Here is a 17,330-nt window from a genome sequence, read left to right as displayed (position 1 = left end):
ACAAAATTATATTTGGGACACTGCATGCTTTAGTTTTTTTTTTTTTTTTTTTGTCTGACAGAACTGTGAATTTTATTTTCAAATACAGGAAAGTCCAGTCAACTGGAAGGTTTTGAATAAAGTTTTATGATGCTGACAGTTTGTAATGTGGAATAAAATATGGCATTCCATTGAAATCATTATTATTAAATTCAGTGAGGTATCAGAAGACAATCATCATGTTTTATGTGTGAATTGTTTTTTTTATTATAATTTATTTTACATTATTATATACGTATATTATTATTATTATTATTATTATTACATTATGTTATGTTATGTTATATTATATTATATTATATTATATTATATTATATTATATTATATTATATTATATTATATTATATTATATTATATTATATTATATTATTTATTCACTCACTCACTTACTTTTTATTATTAATTTACTGATGTAAACTTTATTTACTTGGACACAAAAAAAAAAAAAAATACTTGTATGCTCACTTCAAATGTTTGCTTTGTTCTTGTATCTTATTCTTGACTGCATGAAAGTGTGAAAAGGTGCGCTGAAGTTCAGGTGTGACTGTTTAACGGGTCTTCCACGCGACTGAGGTTTGAGGCCGCCTGGCAAGTGGGCTGCAAGATCAAAGTCCCCGATAAAAGGCTCGCAACCTTGCTGATGCGACCCCCCCCCCCCACCAACACCTCATAAAACACTGCATGACAATGTTTCCTGCACCACGTTGCTATGTGTGTGCGTGTGTGCATGCGCGTGCGTGTGTGCGTGTGTGTGTGTGTGTGTGTGGTCCAACATTCCGTACCTGCACCAGGTAATGCTCAGGCATAGCGTCCGATATCCGTCCCACTTTGTAGTTGCTCTTGCGGATGTCATCGTGAATCTGAAATTCCTGCTTGCAATTGTAGCTGCAAGCACACACACGCACACGCACACCCAAACGCACCCCCACACACACACCTTGGTTATTAGGAGTGTGACGATATATCGATATCGCGATAAATCATGATACTTTGTCTCCCGAGATATTATTGATACGTCTACACAAGTATCGCGATATTTGTAGTTAATATAAAGCCACTATAACGGTGCCATTGTTCATTACTTATTGAGCAATTACTTGGCGGGCCACGAGGGGGAGCACTTCATAAGAGTGGCGGGGAAATGGACGCAAGTCTGCAGGCGAATAAGACTCATCAGCGTAGTTTTTTAAAATGATAATAATAATAATAATCATAATAATAATAATAATAATAATTATTATTATTATTATTATTACCATTATTATTATTATTATTATTGATACTATTTTTATTACTATTATTGTTATTTTGTATTTATATTATTAAATACACTATATATATTTTTATATATATATTTATATATTATAATATGTATTTTTATTATAATATTATGAATTATTATTTTTTAAATTCTTATTTTTTATTTATTTTTTATTGTGTTATTATTATTTATTGATATTTTTAATTAGATTTTAAATATACTATATATATTTATATAGTATATTATGTATTTATATTATATTTATATGTATATTATTTTATTATATTATAATGAATTATTATTTTTTAAATATTATTATTATTATTATTATTATTATTATTATTATTATTATTATTATTTCATGATTAGTTTTACGGTAGATTATCGTGGATTTATTGCCCGAGGAATATATCGATAATCGCAGTCTCGTCATATCATGAGATAATCGTTATCGTGAGCCTTGCATCGCATATCATATCGTATCGTGAGGTAGCCAAAGGTTATTATAGTTAATGAAAACACATTTTTGAATATCAAAATAAAACAAAAATGAAATAAAAAAAAAATGAAAATGCTTTAAAACTAAAACTAATTAAAACTACATTTCATGTTTGTAAAATTGCAGTAAAAATGTCCTTCACATTAATCTTTGTCAGTTAATGTCATACATGTGCATTCATGGTTCATTTACTTATGGATTTATTTTTTTGAAGTATTTATTTTAAGTATTTAAAGGGATACTTGACTCATTGAATCACTTTCAGCAGTGAAAAGTTCATATTTTGTCCAGAATGAATTTGATAACGTTGTTATTTTTCAATTTTAACAAGTTTCAAAAATAATTTTTTGACTTGCTGTCGACTGATGATGACATCACCTGTGCTGAGGAAGTAGGTAATGGCCAGGGTTCACCTGTTTTCTGGGTTTTGGTCAGCAAACCATGGTCCTCAGCATGGGTGATGTCATCATGAGTCGACAGCAAGTCGAAAAATTACTTTTTAAATGTACTAATTGTACATGAAAAATAATGAAGTTAGTAGTTACCATATTAATTATAGACAAAATAAAGACTTTTTACTGCTGAAAATGGCTCAATGAGTCATGTATCCCTTTAAGAACCTTTTGTTGTTGTTTTTGTTGTTGTTTTTTGTATCTTGCACTCAGAAAATACTCCATATAGTTTAGAAAAGTTAAACTAATACTAAAACTAATAAAAACTAAATTAAAATTAAGCCTTTTCCAAAAAAAAAAGTAAAACTAACTAAAAACTAAAACTACAAACTTACCCAAAAAATAAATTAAAACTAACTGAAATTACAAAATTAAAAAAAAAATTAACTACAATTTTAAAAAATCCCTAACGATTCTAACTTGGACACACGCGCACACACGCGCACACACACGCACACACACACAGAGCGGCAGCATGGTGAGAAGGGTCATTTCAATTATCAGCACGTGTTGACAAAGCCTGCGCTGACAAATGAGATGATAACAGGGGCAAACGCGGAGGCTGGAGGACAACGGGGGTTACGTGAGGTCGTTTTTATTGTATTATTTTTATTTTAGTATGACAACTGCAACCATTCATGGAAAAACAAAAACGCAAACTGAAAATTTAATCTTAATTAATCGATAGCGCGGATTTAGATCTGCTTTTCCTAATTCTTAAAAACTCATCCGCCGACACCCACGTCACTCACCAGGTCAGGCCCCGCCTTTTAAAGTCATACACACTCAGTCACAGATATGACATGAGAAAATGAGAAAGTGAGTGGACAAATAAAATATTGGTTGATGGATGGGATAATGAAGAGAATACTCAATTTCAGCTGCAAATCTTGTGTCGTTACAACACCAAGAAAGGTGGGGGTTCCACACCCCCAAGAGAGGGGGGGGGGGGGTGGTCACACCTCTCCAGTGATCAAAGGCGATAGGCACCCTGGCACCCACCCAATCCACAGAACGCGTATTTTGGGGGGGGGGGACTTACGTGATGAGCACAGGTGCGACCTTGTTGGTGATGATGGACTTGGCCTTGTTGTGGACGTTGACGCCGTGAAAGGGGCTCATGCCGAGCGACGACGGCCTGCTGTCGGCCATCCCGTTGCCGTGGACGCTTTCAAGCGGCGGCGACGGCGGCGGCGGCGCTGCGCTGGCAGTCGTACCCATGCTCCGCCTGCTGCTGTGAGAAACACGCGGTCATGTGAAAATTGCGGAATATTCAAGATTTGACCCGGACACGATTTTTTTTTTCAAATGAGATAAGCATTCATTTTTGCTTTGATGTGAGAAAACGAGATACAAACACTCAATGGTGGCATGTAAACTGATAATAATAACAATGCTCATAGGAACATATACTTTATCCTCTGCAAAGAATAAATAATATTCCCACCAGAGACCATCTCAATTTAATTTTTTTTCAATATCTCAATGAACCAAAAGAAAAAATATCCAAAATGTTGACAAAATGTTTTCCGTAGAATATGCGCTTAACTCACAACATGAAATTAAGGTTGAAATAGAATTAGATGACAAAAATCTTCAATTGAATCAAATTCAGTCATGCAAAAAAAATTACGCAACCCAACCCACAACAAAAATTATTTGTGCAAAATGTACTGCAATACATTTAATTAAGAAACTGCTTTTTTGTGGGGTACTAATTAACCTTTTTTTTTTTAAATCAATCGAATATTTTGAAGTATAGTATTACATAGGAAAAACAAAAAAATAATTAAAAAATAAATAATAATAATAATAATAATAATAATAATAGTAATAATGATAATAATAATAATAATAATTCTAACTTAAAAAATAAATTAAAAATTAAAAAAAGGAAAATAAAGATGTTCGTACAAACCTGTTGGAGTGTACTAATTTATGCTGATGTGGGATAAGGTATTATTATACTGCCCCCAGGTGGCCAAGATGTGCACACCAGAAGGAGTAGCACAATATCCATTGAAATAAAGCCAAAAAAAAAAAAGTGGCAAAAAGTGCTATTCGTCCCATTTTTGTTGGAATTTATGGGAGACAAGAACAAGTTAATGGGATTTCCATTCATTTCAATGGGGAAAGATGACTTGAGATACAAATGTTTTGAATTCAACTCTCTCAAAGCACCGCTGCATGTCAAGTGTCGTGCATGAAAATCCCGAATGTCATTTATGGTGGTCTATTTATAACTGACAAACTGGATTTTTCATCAGGGAAAAAAAGTATATTTCTATCTGTTTCTGTTTTGCAGCAATTAGCTGAATATGTTATTATTATTATTATTATTATTATTATTATTATTATATTGAGTATAGCTAAGTTTCATCATTATTCACAAATCCATTGAGAATTTTGAGCAATTGAGCTTTTTTTTCAACACGGCCCTTGGTTGATCGCTTATACTCTGCTGCCACCTGCTGGTCATTTGAGTAATAACTACCATTTCTTCAATCGTTCTTTGCAGTTGAGAGGCTGAAACAAAGCTATAGCATAAAAAAACAACAACATAAAAATGTATAAATATGTCTTTGGCACACGTAAGACATTTAAAATACAACGTATTTATATGTTTTTGGCAGCAAATGAGTTCAGGGCATAGCGGCCACCCCCAACGGAGCACTTGAGCTCAACGTGAGTAGATGGACATGAACAGACTAAGGGTGGGAACCTTTGGCTACCTCACAATATGATACGATACGATATACGATATAAGGCTCACGATAATGTTTACCTCACAATATAATGATACCACGATTATCAATATATTGCTCAGGTAATAAATCCACCATAAATCTACGATAAAACTAATCATAAAATAATAATAATAATAATAATAATAATAATAATAATAATAATAATAATAATAATAAAAATAACAAAATAAAATAAATAAATATCAATAAATACTAATAAATAATAAGTACATAATAATAAAAAATAAAAACAATAACAAATTATAATATTATAATAAAAATAATATAATTATAATTATAGAAATACATAATATAATATATAAATATATATAGTATATATAAAAATCTAAATACAAAAATAACAATAATAGTAATAAAAAAAAAAAAAATAAAAAAAAACTAAGCTCATGAGTCTTCTTCGTCTGAAGACTTGTGTCCATTTCCCCGTCACTCTTATGAGGCACTCCCCCTAGTGGCTCGCCAAGTAATTGCTCAATAAGTCATGAACAATGGAGCCGTTATAGCGGCTGTATATTAACTAGAAACATCGCGATACTTGCGTAGACGTATCAATAATCTTATCGTGAGACAAAGTATCACAATTTATCGCGATATCGATATATCGTGAGATTGACTTTTCAACCTAGACTGGATGTGAACTCCGACCGCCGCTCTCGTCTTTGTTGTGTCTCGAGCTGAGGTGGGCCGGTCCCCACTGCAGCACCGACGAGTCAACAAAGAAGCCACGATTACTTTAGGTCTGGCCCCGCCCCCTAACCAAAACACAGTCCCATCCTGAAGCAAATATTCCAAGCCCAACATCACTGAGCCAGAAAGCGTCATTCCGTAAAAGGACGTCAATTTGGCCAGATCTATTTGAATCCTCACCACATCTCCAAAAGCATCCGCATCTCTCGGAATGAGCGTCAGCCTACCGCACACACACACACACACACACACACACACACACACACACACACACACACACACACACACACACAAAAGCCAACCAAAAAACCATGTAAATCACAATGTGTCATCTTACGAGAGACTAGCTTTTCTGCGCTGCTTGTTGTCCGCCATGGTCCAGAAAAGGATTGTGAGAACTTGGCTGGCATTCCGTCCCAACTGAAAGCTTCCGCCAGCCCCCCCCCCACCACCCCCTCGCGGGACATCCAAAAATGTGCCGTCGCCTTAGCACCGAGCTTGTCATCTTGCTTGGGGGAGGTCGCAGGGGGGAAAAAAAACAACAACAAAAAACGCATGGCACATGTGGTACATGTGGTGTGCAGATGTGGACAATATCTTACGACCAAAACTCAGATACCAAAAATGATATTTGAGGTCCACGATCATTTTGTTTTCCGTCTGAATTTTGTGCCAATTTTCACATTTCTGCTCATTAGGGATGTAACGATAACGGCAATATCATGATATGGCGATATGAAAACTGTCACGACATATCGTCGTCGCCATGTCACAATATTAAAAGCAGCACGGCTGTTAAAATGAAAGTTAGGCCATCAATATTTATTTTTAACTTAACATCATCCGTAGGGATGTAACGATAAGCACAATATCGTGACACCGTAAGATTAAAAGTGCCACAATATCGTCGTTGTCATATTCACGATATTTAAAATGCAGCACATCTATTCAAAAAGTCAGTTTGATTGCCAGTTGTCCAGTTCTAGCACCCTCTGGTGGCTATTTTTTTTGTGCAATTTCATTTTCATTAGAGATGTTTTGGCCCTTCTAATTCTCAGATGAAGGGGAACATAATATGCCTGTGGAGGAACTCAATGTGTGCATGCATTACCAACATAACAGAATAATAATAATATGATAATAACATAATAATAACATAATAATATCATAATTGCTATTATAATAATATTAATATATATATATACACTATTGTGCTTTTTTTTTTAGTATGAGCTAATTTTTTAGCAATATTGTGACCTTTTTTAAATATCGCCAACCTCCCCACAATATCGTGATAATTATCGTATCGTGACGTTTGGATGTCATTACATCCCTAGTAGAAAAGCAATGTAGTATACATTTTGTTGACTTATATTAGTATTAGGGATATAACGTCAATATCGTGATATTGCGATATTAAAACTGCCACAATATATCGTCTTGTCACGATATTGACGTTATCATTACATCAGCATATCTGTTCAAAACGTCAGGTTGATTTCCATTTGTGCAGTTCTAGAACCCTCTGGTGGCTATTTTTTTTAGCGCAGTTTAATTTTCACAAGGCATGTTTTGGCCCTTCTATGTTTCGAATCCACTCAAATGGTAAGATATCGGGGAATGTAATTTGCTTGTGAATTGAGTCAATATGTGGAGGAATTCAATGTTTACTTACATTAGCAAGTAAGTGCCGCAATATTGCTATAATATTGTTATTAGAAATTGTAGGTTGTTTATATGCATTGTTGTAATGTACAAAATCACAATATTGTGCTTTTTTGTAGTATGTGCTCATTTTTTGTTTCCAATATTGTGACTTTTTTTTTTGTATCACCAACCTCCCCCACAATATCGTGATAATTATCGTATCTCTAATACTCATACAAAAAAATTTTTAAAAAATGTGACTCAGCCACTTGCCAGTCCTTCACTTGAAGTATCTCTGAAATTACGTATTTATGAACAGACAAAATGACGCCTTCAACAATTCTCATAACTAGGGATGTAACGATATGATACGATATTATCACGATATGAAACTCACAATACGATAATTATCACAATATTGTGGGGAGATTGACAATACAAAAAAGGTCACAATATTGTAAAAAAAAAAAAGAGCTCATACTAAAAAAACGCACAATATTGTGCTTTTGCACATATAAAGGTTATGTTTTATTATTATGTTATTATCATGTTATTATCATGTTGTTAATGCACGCACACATTGCGTTCCTCCTCATAATGACTTGCTTCACAGGCATATTATATTCGCTGTCATCTGACAATTAGTGTAGATTTTTACCATAGAAGGGCCAAAACATCCATAATGAAATTTAAATTGCACTAAAAATCTAGCCACTAGAGGGTGCTGCACAAATGGAAATCAACCTGACTTTTTTTAACAGATGTGTTGCATTTAAATATCGTGAACATGATGATGACAATATTGTGGCAGTTTTAATATCACGATATCACGATATTGCACTTATCGTTACATCCCTAAATGTTTCCCCAAATATTTCAAATAAGTAAATTTTAGAGCTGTAATTCGAATACTTTGATATTTTTACTCATAATCGGCCCATGCCTCTTTTGGTGGTAAACCAGAAGAGATACTAACAAAAACATTTATTTTTTTGCCATCCAGCATAATAAACATATCATTTAGGTTTTGTTATAATAAAAATGCAAGTAAATTTATTTCAAATATTGGGATATGTATCGCCTTGAAGATCTTGTATCGGGATACATATGTATTAGGGATGTAATGATATTCAGACATCACAATACGGTATCACAATACGATAATTATCACGATATTGTAGGGAGGTTGGTGATACAAAAAAACGTCACAATATTGAAGAAAAAAATCTCATAAAAAACTTTTTTTTTTGAGAACATAGACGGGCCAAAACATGCCTTGTGAAAATTAAACGCTTATTGCACCCCTACTCATAACACAAATTCACCACTTTTGTGGTGCTTATTTATTTACTCACACTCAATAAATGAGCACAAAATAGTTTGAGTGGGACTGATGGAAAAAAAAAAAAAAACGTGATTGGGCTGAAATAAGTTGCGGTGAAACTGTGATTAAATTGGCATGATTTTATTTTGAAGGCCTGTCTTTTGACAGGATGTTACACCGATGCTACCCCAATTACATAAAACGTTTTTGTTTCTTTGGGCTTTTTTTTTTTTTTTGCATACAATATGTCCGAAAGTTCACAAAGTCAATCTTAAGCACCCATTCTTAAACGTATTGACTTGACCACAACCGATTCCAGCATGCCATGGCCCGATTTAGCCAACGCAGCAGTGGGCAGGGCAGAAAATAACCCCGAGTCATAAACATCCTCCAATCCGGGCCACTTATTGGAGAGGACGTTTTGTCCCCCGCAAGTCAACGAAGCCTCACAGGACCAATAAAAACTCGGATTTCTTCTGGCAGATTTGAAGAAAAAAAAAAAAGCAAAACTGTCCAAATGTTTCCCACGCATGGTCGCATTCAGAAAAACGCAAGCCGTTTACATCTTAGTAGGATGTTTGCAAAATCATTTTAGCATTAATGTGACATCGAAAAACAAATTAAGGCTGTGCAATCGATATTCAATTACAATTTCAAGTATTATTACACAATTATTACATATTTATTTGCACATTTTTTTATTTTAAAATAACTAATTTAATACATATTGTTTGGTCCAAAAGAAACTTTCATAATTATCGTGTTTCAACAAAATTTATTTGTCTTAATATTTTTTAACATTTTCTTGTTTTGCACCAAAAAAAACCAAATGATCGTCCTAATCGTGATTTCAATTATTACCAAATCAATCGTACTCACTATTTTCTTCATAATTAAGCAGCCCTAAAACAAATATAAATTTTAATTTCATTTTGTGACTACAAATATTTGTAAAATTTTTAAGCAGAAAATCCACAGTAAAAAAAAAAGATCATTAAAGAGTGTAAGCCCAAATTCGTGTGCTCTTCCATTTTGTGAGCAAGCACTCACACTCTGCCAACAACGAGGCACTCTAAAATGGCCGCACCATCCTGAAGCCACTTCAAAGTCAGGCTCCGCCTCCTTTTTCCACCTCCTCGCACTGCGATGTTCTCTCACTCACTGCCAACAACGAGGCACTCTAAAATGGCCACATCATCCTCAAGGCCCTGTCAAGTCAGGCTCCGCCTCCTTTTCCCCCCACTCCTCACACTGCGATGTTCTCTCACTCACTGCCAACAACAAGGCACTCTAAAGCGGGGACCGACTGGTGTTGGGTAGCCATGGCGACCAGAAGGGCCCATTGAGGGGCGGCCCATTGAAATTCCGCCGGCGTCCCGACCTCGGCGTGCCATCGTCTGCGGGACAAAAAAGGGGCGCGAGGCAGGAAGGAGCCCGCAGCTGCAGGATGCATCTGCTGGTGGTCCGAGGAAGGATGCGGCGCTCGCTGCTCCTTCAACAGATGTCAGCGGACACTCGGGAGAGTTTCACACACAACAACGACGACGTGGCACAATTTCGGATGACAAGTTGAGAGCGGACGACTCGTGTTTCGCAGTAAACGGCAATGAAGCGGGAATTGACAAAATTGAAGGTGTTAACGTTTTTAAACAAGGTTCACAATTTTGCCATTTTAAGCTCTGTCAAGTCGAGCGCAAAAATCGGTCGACACAAAAATGTCTGCCTTGAGACTGTAATTAATCAATTTGAATATTTGGCCCCTCCCATGTTTCCATATGGACATTTGACTTGATGACCCGAGTAATCCATAAGATCATCGATTATAGAGCTGTCAAAATTAATTGGTAAGTATCCATCCATCCATCCAGCCGGCTTTGGGCAGTAGGCGGAGCACACCCCGGACTGTAGACAATTAGTAGTAAACAATTATCAAATTAATCAACAACTATTTTCATAATCGAGTATTCGTTTGGAGCCTTTTTTTTTTCATTTAAAATTGTCCAAATCCTCTGATTTCAACATCAGCAGTAGTGCTTTCACTATCGATTATTTTTAGAATTGATTACTCTATTGATTATTTAATCGATTAATTGAATAATTGGATACATTTTAAGTTTATACTAAAGCATTTTCCTTATTTACTGTTTATTAACCAGTGTTTATTTTGTACTTTCATATTCATGTAGTGATTATAAAAAAAAAAAAGAAAAGTGGATTGATATTGCACTACGTTACCAATTTGGTCATTGTTTTGCAAATATTAAAACAGGTGTTTGCAGATTACTTATTTTGATTAAACAGAAGATAATCGGTCTTCTTTCATCATGGACTACAGAAATCAGTCAACAATTACTGTTGATATGCTAAAATCACAGTATTTGGACAATTTTAAATGAAAAAAAGCTCTAAACCTATTACTCAATTATTAAAACAGTTTTGATTAATTGGATAATCGATTACTTGTCGATTAATCAAATAATTTTTAAAAAGACTGATTATGTGTTTAATCTGTGTTTAATCAAAATAAAAAATTTGAAAACAACTGTTTCTACTTTGGAAAACAATGACAGAATCTGTAACATAATATAAACAAATAAAAAGTAATAAACAAATAAAAATAAAAAGAAATAAACACCAATCACTGGTTAATAAACAGTAATCAGGGAAAAAAATGCTTTTTGTAATACACTTTAATGCAAAATGAAAATGAATCTGATTAGTCGATTTAAAAATTAATAGATTAATTGATTCTAAAAATATTCAATAGTGACAACACTAATTGATTCCAAAAAGATTCTTATAGTGAGCCGTGACTGGACACGCCCACTTTTTTAGCATAGCGACAAAGAATCATATTTCAAACGATGGCGCTCGTCTTTCGTTGCCGAAGCGACGACGACGGCAACTCGACACAAAGAAGCGTTGGCGCACCTTGACAGGAAGCGCTGGGTGCCGATCGCTTTGCAACATCCTCTTTGTGGATTGCGCACGCGTGTCACCGCCGGGTCGCTTGCGACTTCCTGCGCCCAAATATGGATGTGGCAAGGAAATGAGCTCAGCGCTTTTCCTTCCTCCCGTGCCGTAGAGGACGCATTGTTCCCGACTTCTGCCAGTCAAAACGCCATTTTGCATGACAAACCTGACTCGCTTGGCAGAAGGAGACCAAAAAAAAAAATAAAAAAAAAATAAATAAATAAATAAAAGTATGCTGTTGCTATGAATATGACAATCCTGCGGTGGCGCTTGCGCCTGCTTTCCTGACAGCCCAATGACAAGCTACTAAAAAAAGCCTTTGCACTCGTACATTTAAAAATGGCTGCCTGTAATTTCTTTTCGGTTGAAGATGGCGAGTTTATGAGTTTTTGCCCGCATCTAACTGACCGCGACATTCTGCAGGCAACCGCCGCAACGTGTGGTCGGACATTTGAGTTTGTATTTTTTTTTCATTAATATGCTCACTTTTGCGCTTTGCATAACTTTTCACTTGTTTGCTTTTAGAGATAGAACAATATGTTTTTTGTGTATTATTAGTGGTCAAGGAGGCCGATAAGCGATATTTGGAGCCAATATTCATTTTCTGTAAAACAGGTGCAAAAATATATTGGTGTCAAAATTTGTAAAATACAAATGCCAATATTGACTTTGTTGTAATGTCTTAAAACATATTTATTCAACATTTTTTTCAGACTTTTCAAAATGTAGATTTTTTTTTATCTTAGACAATAGATTTTATTTTAAATTTCTAACAAAAAGTTACATGGAAACATGCAAATACCATAGCTCTCTATAGTTTTTAAATATTTTTTCCCCCAAAATTTAAAAATACCTCAAATCTTAATCTTTCACACTTCTTTGTTTTAATTTTCGAAGAAAAACATAAAGTTCATAAGGTTCCCAGGGACAAAAATACCCAATATCTGCACCGATTAATCGGTCAGGCCGATTATCGGTCTATCCCGATTTGCCTTCCAAACCTCTCTGCAGTAAATATTTTTGGTCATTTTACATCTGTTGAATGACATATGAAGTTCGGCAGATTATCAGATTGTCAAAACAATTCAGAATTGATCCGAGTTTTTGTTAGCAGTCACGTCATCGATAAATACGATGGAAGCAGATCCACTAGCAGACGAATGAAAGCCGAACGCGTCTCGGCATTACCGCGCAATTTCAATATTAGTGATGAAAATAAAAGAATCAATTTAACATTTTTATTTCAATCAACTATTCTACTTGTGCATGTGACGTATTTTTTTTTCTTTTTTACAACCGATGCTGCCCATCTGCATTTTAAACATCAGACGTGGCCCTTAAAAACAAAAAGTTTGGTGACATGGTCAGTAACTTTTTCAGACAAATGGAAGCTGAACGCGTCTCTGCATTTCCGCACAATTTCAACATTAGTGTTGACCATAAAAGAAATCGATTTCACATTACTATCCTATTTGTACATTTGACCTATTTTTTTATTTTTTATTTTTATTTTTTTACAAACGATGCTGCCCATCGTGTTTTAAACATCAGACATGGCCCTTAAAACACAAAAAAGTTTACCGACACGGTCAGTAGCTTTTTCAGACAAATGAAAGCTGAACACGTCTCGGCATTCCCACGCAATTTCAACATTAGTGATGAAAATAAAATGTTATTGTTTCAATCAACTATCCTACTTGCATTTGACCTATTTTTTATTTATTTTTTTTTTTACAAACGCTGCGATTTAAACATCAGACATGGCCCTTAATCACACGGTCAGTAGTTTTTATGCGGAAGGTCTTCGGTCTTATTGAAGCGCATGTAGATTACAAAGTATCTGCACCGTACCTAACACTCAGCTGCAGAGTCCACCATCTGAGAATCGGAGAAAAAAATGTTGCACTTCAAAAAAAAACAAAAAAAAAAAACGTTTGAAAGGCTTTGCAGTGCAGGCGGCGTTCGCTCTCAGTCGCACATCCCGGCTGGCCGATCCTGTGCGAGTCAATCGGCGTGCGAGCGACCGTCGCTGGACAGGAGGCAGTCTCGCATCCCGTCAAGCGGACGCGTCCTTCAACCAGACGGCAGGTTTTTTTGTTTTTTTGGTCTGCACGGGAGGTGCAGCAGCGTGAGGAGCATGTGCCACAGCAAAAAAAAAAAAAAAAAAAAAAAGAGGATGTGGGGGCGGAGACCCGGACGAGTGGCTTACTCATCAGCTCCTTCGGCGCCGTCCAATCGCGACCGGCAAAGCGTCTTGGCAACACGTTGCCTCCCACACACACACACACAAACACAAACGGCAGACTTTTAACAAGACTGACCTCATCGACAGTGTTCCCTCGTTTTCCGCTGGGGTTCGGTTCCAAAAAACACCCGCAATACATGAAATCCGTGAAGAAGCTAGCTTGATGTTTTACATTTACTAGAAAATGTTTAGAGGGTCTAACCCGCCCCCCACCACAGTTTATACACTTTTCTTATCGAGGTATTTATTTTTTCTCACATTTCTCTCTTGTACAAACATTCGCAATGTTTAAACCTTCAGAAATGTATACATAATAGGTACATTATTTTATTAAAAAAATACATGGGCAATATTCCCAGAAAAAAAATCGTAAATTTGCGAGTTTAGAAAGTCGGAAATTTGCCAGTTTTCGAAAGTGGAAAATTTGCCATGACTTTAGAAAGTCGCAAATCTAAAGTGGCAAATTTGCATGTTTTTTTTACTCTGATTTTTGCCCGCCCTCTAAAAAAAAAATATTTGTATGTGTCCATAATACGCTGTCGTACTTACACCGAGTAAAAACCTAATTAAAAAAGTAGCAAATTTGCGATTTTTGTTGGCTCTCTAGCTGCCGCTTATTACGAGTAAAGTTTAAATTAAGAGTGAATGAGTTCTCAATCACACCGCCTCTACTAGCATAATGCTAACACCTAATGGGAGTCAACATAGAGGAGCTAACCAGTAGCATTGATGTGGTGACACGGCACTGTTGTAACTCTTAAATCAAACAGATATTTTTAAAAACAGTTAATACAACAATACTGACTGGCATGCATTCTTTATCCTCTGTAAAGAGTAACTAAAATTAGTGGAGATCAGGAGTCTCGATGTATTTCCGTATGTCTGTATTATGCTGCCCTCAAGTGGTCATAACACGACGGAAATACATCGAGACTCCTGACCTCCGCTAATGTTATTCACTCTTTGCAGAGGATAAAGAATGCATGGAGAGGAAGTCTACACGACATAACGACTTTTTTTTTTTTTTCTTCATATGGTTTATTTTTACCACCGAGAGCAGCAGACAGGTGTGGACGCATTCCCGTTTGATGAAAAGCATCTACTTTGGCCAGTGGCAAACAATCAAATGTCAAAAAATACAACAAAAATATATATATTTCTATGGTGACTACGGTGATGTGTGAGTTTTGACACCACGCAACCAAAAACGGGGGCTTTCCGAGCGCATACAGACGACGTAAGCCTAATTGATTACGACTCTCTAATCAGTCGGTTGATTAGCGCTTAACGCGAAGCCGCGCGGGAGGTAAACGGCGCTCCAGCTGGGCAAATAAGTCGCCTTTAAGCTGCTGCTGCTTTTGGGATGTGAGAGTATCACGTTTCGTCTGCAGATGTTCGCCAGCACAAAACTTTTTTTTTCACTGTTTCAAACAGCTGTGCCCACCAAAGACGGCGACGACGTGGGAAACAACTGAGCTCGACGTTCTGATTTCGAAAAAGAAAATTGAAAGCAGCCACACCTGTTCCTTCCTTCCGTCTGAATCAACAACACTCAGCGAGATTTAAATTTCTACTTTATAAAATATTTCATCTGACAACTGGGGACTTCATATACTTTTTTTATTTTGAAAATTAAAAAAAAAATACAAAAAAGTTAAAATTAAGTAGTTATGTTGAAATTTTGGAAACCTTTACAGGAGAAAACCTTTTTATTTTGCTTTTAATAATTTAATAACCCCCTGGAAGCCCCCTGTAATTTTTTGTTAGCATTTATAAACAGCGCTGTCAACTCTTTATATGTTTCCAATTAAAAGAAAATATAATTATTTTGATTCTAATATTTTCGATGTTCTATCGGCTTAAAATATCGGCCTCTGACTATTAATAATCAGTAACGGTATTTACCTTGAAAAAACCATATCGGTCGACCACTAGTCAGAATCATGTCTGGTGTAGTACCACGACTGACCTGTGAGAGGCAGTATGGTGCTGGAGGGCAAAGAAGAGTAGTAGAAGAAGTGCAAGGTTTGTAAACAACTATTTAAAAAAAAGAAATTTACTTTTTTTTCCCTGAAATACGTTCTACTTTAAATATTCCATGCTCCCAAAGACGTATTTACACGTTTTTTGTTTTTTTATGCTAGAGCCTACAGAAGGCTTTGATGCAGCCTCTCAATTGCAGAGATAGCTTAAAGCAATGGTAGTTATTACAAAAATGGTCGACTGGTGGTAGCAGAGTATAAGAGATCAACCAGGGCCATGTTGCAACAAGCTCTTTTTGCCAGTGTTTTCACCAGGAATGTGAATATTGATGAAACTATATTCGAATGCTAATTGCGGAAAAACAGAAACTGATACAAATATACTTTTTTTCCCTGTTGAAAGACGAGACTCTAATATTTCTTTTGGTAGGTTCCATGTTTTTATAGCAATACAACACAATATGCTGTGGGCCTTGCAAAATCAGTCAAAATCCAGTCAAGTCGAGACTCTTTGGACAGCTGCAGGCTCTCCACTTGACTTCCAGAGCAAGTGCACGGAAATCAAGCATAAAAGAGGATGCGTTTGTTCCATTCATGACAGAGTGACAGAAACATCCTCTTTTTTTTTTTTTTTTTGCAAAATGTGCCTGGCCTGCCGTGCGTCTCAGAACAGGAACCAGGAGAGGGAACTATTTCACCAGCGAGAGCATGTTGAAAGAAATAACAATCAAACGAGTCCGCCAAAACATTCCACAATTGTGCGACTGAGAAATTTCCCATCAAGATTCAAACAATTTTTTGCTTCAATAATGTCAAATTTTGCCCCCTGAATATGATGATAGCCTCTTTTGGACGCATAGTTGGCATTAGAAAGAAAATGTGACAAAACTAAAAATGTGACAGTAAGGTGAACGCATGCACATATGTATACCTTCTGCCCTCTGGTGGCAGAGCACCTAATTGTTTTGCTTGTCACGATCCATCACTGGCATAGATAGATGCTGCATGCCTCAGTGTACACAAACTAAGGGTGGGAACCTCACGATACGATACGATACGATATGCGATACAAGGCTCACGATAACGATTATCTCACGATATGATGATGCCACGATTATCAATATATATCGGGTAATAAATCCATGATAATCTACGATAAAAATAATCATAAAATAATAATAAATATAATAATAAATTAATTACAATAAAATAATATCAATAAATAATAATAAGTTATAAGTATATAATAATAAAAATTAAAAATAATTTAAAAAATAATAATTCATTATAATACTAAATATATATTTAATATAAATAAATAATATAATAAATAATGATAATAATAATAATAATAATAATAATAATAATAATAATAATAATAATAATAATAATAATAATAATAATAAACAAAGCTCAGCAGTCTTCTTCTCCTGAAAACTTGCGTCCATTTCGC

General features: G+C 35.5%; 1 protein-coding gene across 6 annotated transcripts in view; it reads right to left on the bottom strand.

The window, feature by feature from the left end:
• Window positions 1-17,330, bottom strand: part of pald1a (phosphatase domain containing paladin 1a) — a 55,549-nt gene that overhangs the window by 35,625 nt on the left and 2,594 nt on the right. Inside the window, exons 1-3 of one of the 6 annotated variants that reach the window (XM_077503359.1) lie at window positions 13,502-13,803; window positions 3,294-3,485; window positions 822-924 (exon numbers count right to left, since the gene is read on the bottom strand). In XM_077503359.1, coding sequence (XP_077359485.1) covers window positions 822-924; window positions 3,294-3,472 — 282 coding nt within the window. In that variant the 5' untranslated portion in view covers window positions 3,473-3,485; window positions 13,502-13,803. Of the gene's footprint in view, window positions 1-821; window positions 925-3,293; window positions 3,486-6,043; window positions 6,105-13,501; window positions 13,804-17,330 lie in introns of those variants that run through there. The other 5 variants (XM_077503361.1, XM_077503357.1, XM_077503358.1 and 2 more) reach the window with 5 other exon arrangements.

This window comes from Festucalex cinctus, chromosome 17 (genome assembly GCF_051991245.1).
Source record: "Festucalex cinctus isolate MCC-2025b chromosome 17, RoL_Fcin_1.0, whole genome shotgun sequence".
In the NCBI taxonomy this organism is placed as follows: domain Eukaryota; kingdom Metazoa; phylum Chordata; class Actinopteri; order Syngnathiformes; family Syngnathidae; genus Festucalex; species Festucalex cinctus.
This window is presented reverse-complemented; position numbering and strand designations above follow the sequence as displayed.